At 44.0% G+C, this 3,714-nt stretch overlaps 1 protein-coding gene and 1 long non-coding RNA gene across 2 annotated transcripts; one reads left to right on the plus strand and one right to left on the minus strand.

Moving 5' to 3' along the window:
- Positions 1 to 792, plus strand: LOC101763645. Its single transcript, XM_004982043.3, has one exon. It carries the CDS (start codon positions 215 to 217, stop codon positions 569 to 571), a length of 357 nt encoding a protein of 118 aa, XP_004982100.1. The 5' UTR covers positions 1 to 214; the 3' UTR covers positions 572 to 792.
- Positions 793 to 869: 77 nt separating this feature from the next.
- LOC111255945 lies at positions 870 to 3,676 on the minus strand. Its single transcript, XR_002676107.1, has 2 exons — positions 1,209 to 3,676; positions 870 to 1,126 (listed from the first exon to the last, which is right to left on the minus strand). It is a non-coding gene; the product is annotated as an uncharacterized LOC111255945 (long non-coding RNA).
- Positions 3,677 to 3,714: the final 38 nt, after the last annotated feature.

Genomic DNA, 3,714 nt, shown 5'->3' on the forward strand with positions numbered 1-3,714 from the left:
GAGCACACTGACACCGCACAAGGACTTGCGCCCCTCTCGGCTCTTGACCCCTCTTTTGTCCGGCGCGCGCGCATGGGCCGCCTCTCTTTATAAGCGACACAACCGGCCGCAACGAACCGAGTGCCACGCTCGCCGGAGAAGCTAGCCGCGCGCAGCCAGCTCTGCATCCGCTGCGCTTCTTTGGGCGGCGCGACGGTGGGGGTGCGCGGTGGAGATGGCGGCGGCGACCGCTTCGTCTTCGTGGGCGCAGGCCGTGAGGAGGGCGCTGCAGGAGGGCGCCGCCACAGCGACGTCGTACGCGCAGCGAGCCCAGAAGCAGGAGGCGGCGGGGTCCGCGGCGGCCACGGTGAGGTCGGTGCAGACGCTGGTGGTGATCGTGGCCGCGATCGTGCTCGCCGCGGTGCTGGCGGGCGTCCTCGCGCGGGTGTGCGGCGGCCGGTACGTCGTGCCCAGCGGGGACGACCGCGACATCGAGGGCTGGATCGAGAAGCGATGCCGGAGCTGCCTCGACAGCGGGCTGCCGCCGCCGGCGCCGGCGCCGGGGTCGGCAAAGATGAGTGAGGCCAAATAGTGCTCTGTGCATTGTGTTATTACTGCAGTAGTAGTATAGTAAGTAATAGTAATACTAGCGGCTGTGTAGGCATTGCTGCAGGCTGCTGCAATTCAGCCACGCAGGCTACCTGTACACGAGAGTAGTACGAGATTAGAATCAGGATTAATCCTCTCTGTAATATTTTTGTAATGATAGATTAGTAGCCGAGATAAACGGCCAAGAATCGAATGTTAGTGTCATCGTGAGTTTTATGCCAAGGTTATTATGGAAAAATCATACGCGCGAATCAGTCATCAGTGATGGTACTACTACCAGATGATCCATGTGGCCAATGTTCCAATAAACCCAAACAGGAACAGCACCCGGAATACCAATGTGAAACGACATTTTCTTCTCAGGGAACTGATCGGTATTACATGACGTGCCAACGACTTCACAACAGGCAGTATAGTTTTGTTGTTCCTCGCACGTGTACACCCAAAGCCAATGGATCGAGTTTTTACAACCACAACTCCAAGTGAAGTTTAGAAATCATCCATTCGCCAGAGGGGATAGCTTCCGCTAGCAATTTCACTGATTCAGAAAAAGAAAAGGTCAGCTTCTGAAAGGCTCAGAGTCAACCATCAGAGAGTGTATAAGCTTTGCAGTTCTTTACCTCAGGATAGCAGTCCTGATGTACTATGGTTTGGTTGTGTGGATTAACATGCACCACACATGATATTCTTCCCTGCAAGAAGCCAAGAACAATCACGAAAGAGTTCAGAATCAGTACATGTAGATCAAAGACTGCAAGCAGGGAACCGATAACGTGCACTCCTGGACAATCCTTAACACAAAGAGGACTGGGTGGTTCTTCAGTCAAATCAGTCATAGTGCATAACATACAAATGCTACTCTATATTCATCAATCTTTTGTTTAGTGTAACAAAAAATTCTGAGTCAACAAGCAAAACACCTGGCTATAGCTTGTGGAGGGCTACAGTAGCGGTTGGAACTCACAGATATTGCAGAAACAACCAATGGTTGGGTTACAAAGTATTTTAACAAAATATACAGCTTAAATCAAGTAACAACCCAACCTCTCAAAAATTCCCTCCACTCGTACAAAAAATTTGAAACAAGAATATTCTTTGATAGTCTTACAGTTTTGTTACCACAGCTCTATGTTAACAATCCCCCTATATTACAGCAATACAATTATACAAATACAAACATAGAAGTACTGCTCTAAACATGTGAGGCAAAAAGGATAGCATGAAAACTAGTTCCATCAGATAATTGCAATTGTTTTCCATAGGTTAAATTCCAGAACCATGCCTGCTGCAATGGAGGAAGCGTGTTTTATGGGGTAAAACAACCACTGCATCCTGTAACGACTCTATGCTTATCGAATCTAAGAAGGCCAGTTCATATTTTACTATAGTAGAGACCACATCAAATTTTTTTTCACTAGCAGCAAACACATCTTTATGGAACAAGGAGCAAAAGCGTGTGTTGACAGCAAACAGGGCATGTGCTGAAAAGATGCCACACTGAGCTTTATGGCAACCAAAGAAAGTGAAAATAACAACTTGGTGGGACTTGGTAAGAACTAAGAGCCTGACAAGGCTATATGGGCCCAACAAGCACCTTATATTGCCAGGAAATAGTTAGCTTTTGCTGGTAAGGAATACTCAGAGACAGACTAATCTCTGCGTCCCTGAGTTCCTACAGAGAACACAACAAGTTAAGAATTGTTTGTTACATGTTTGATAAGCCTGAAACTTGATGGTGGAATCTTTAAATGATAAGGGGACAGGGGGAGGGGGCCAATTGCCCCATCAAGGTTTTGCAGTGGTAACTTCATGGCAGAAGGGCTGGTAGGATTGTCTAAGCACGTTAACGATAGATCTTATTGAAATGTTTTTGATTTGCTCATTCCCCCCAGAAGCATACTTCCCAAACTCCCTTCCAATTATAATATCCTTTTAGTCATTCTTGATTTAAGAACATCAGATTAGGAAAAAAACAACATGCATGCTACACTGTTTTATCTGTTCAATGAGGCGCTTGATTGTTTCCTGACAAGTTACAGTACAATGCAAGAGGGATAAAAATGGGGAAAGGGCAAGCTGCAAATATGTTGATCAATAGTGACTTTTTGCTTGAGCAAAAGCCTTCATTTGGGCATGAAAAACAAAATAATAAAGCAATATAGCATAAAAAATTCCCAGCAATTCCAGATCTAGCTAGATCAATACAGAAGTGGATACCATGAAGGTGTACATTCAACTATGAAAACTACTAGAGCTGTAAATATCATTAATTTTCATGTCCAGTTGGAAGTGAAAAGTGGTAACAGTTAAAGACACACAAAAAATGGACGTTCATAACTCTTCTCGCGTGTTAGATCAATTATTACTCTTCCTCCTATTAGGTGCTCCTCAAGTCATTGATTGCAATTATAACTGGAATCAGTCACTCCAGCCAAAGCTAAACATGGGGCATGAAATCTGGATAACAGAAGCCTCAACTGGATCACATATTTGCTTCAAATTCATCAAAACAACAATAATTTTTGATGACCATGCATTCTTAAAGTGATATGTTGCTGATCATGACAAAAACAATGATGAGTCAAAAAAAGATGATTATCTCATTCTTAAAGTAGTTATGGCATATCTCATTTGTTCTTTGTAACGTTTAGTGACCCATGACTTAGAGAATTAGACCATGCTCCCTGATAAACAATACACCATGATACCAAACCAGATGCTTTTGAATATGATGGCCATACCATGCTTCACCGATGAAAGATATCTAGATTAATGCAAGATAATTGTGTAAACCTTATTTCCTCACATAATTGTTAGCTGCATTGTCAAAATGCATTAGCCATTATATGGACCTTAAGAAATATGTCAGATAGACTATACGGCGTGCTAAGCTCTAGTCGGCGGCTAAAATTCCAACTTGCTTCACCAGATGTCAATATCCTAGCAAATCTATGTTGTAGATATATGGGGCTTTCACATTACCAAAAGATGCAAGAGAGAATGGCGTCTAAGCCTGAAAACTCATATACAGATTCTAATCCAATTTAACGAGATTTGCATATATTATATAGCCAAAGCAATCAACACTTAAGGGTTGCAGCGGCTGAGCGGCGGCACCTTGACGGG

The sequence above is a fragment of the Setaria italica genome, chromosome IX (assembly GCF_000263155.2).
Source record: "Setaria italica strain Yugu1 chromosome IX, Setaria_italica_v2.0, whole genome shotgun sequence".
Lineage (NCBI taxonomy): Eukaryota > Viridiplantae > Streptophyta > Magnoliopsida > Poales > Poaceae > Setaria > Setaria italica.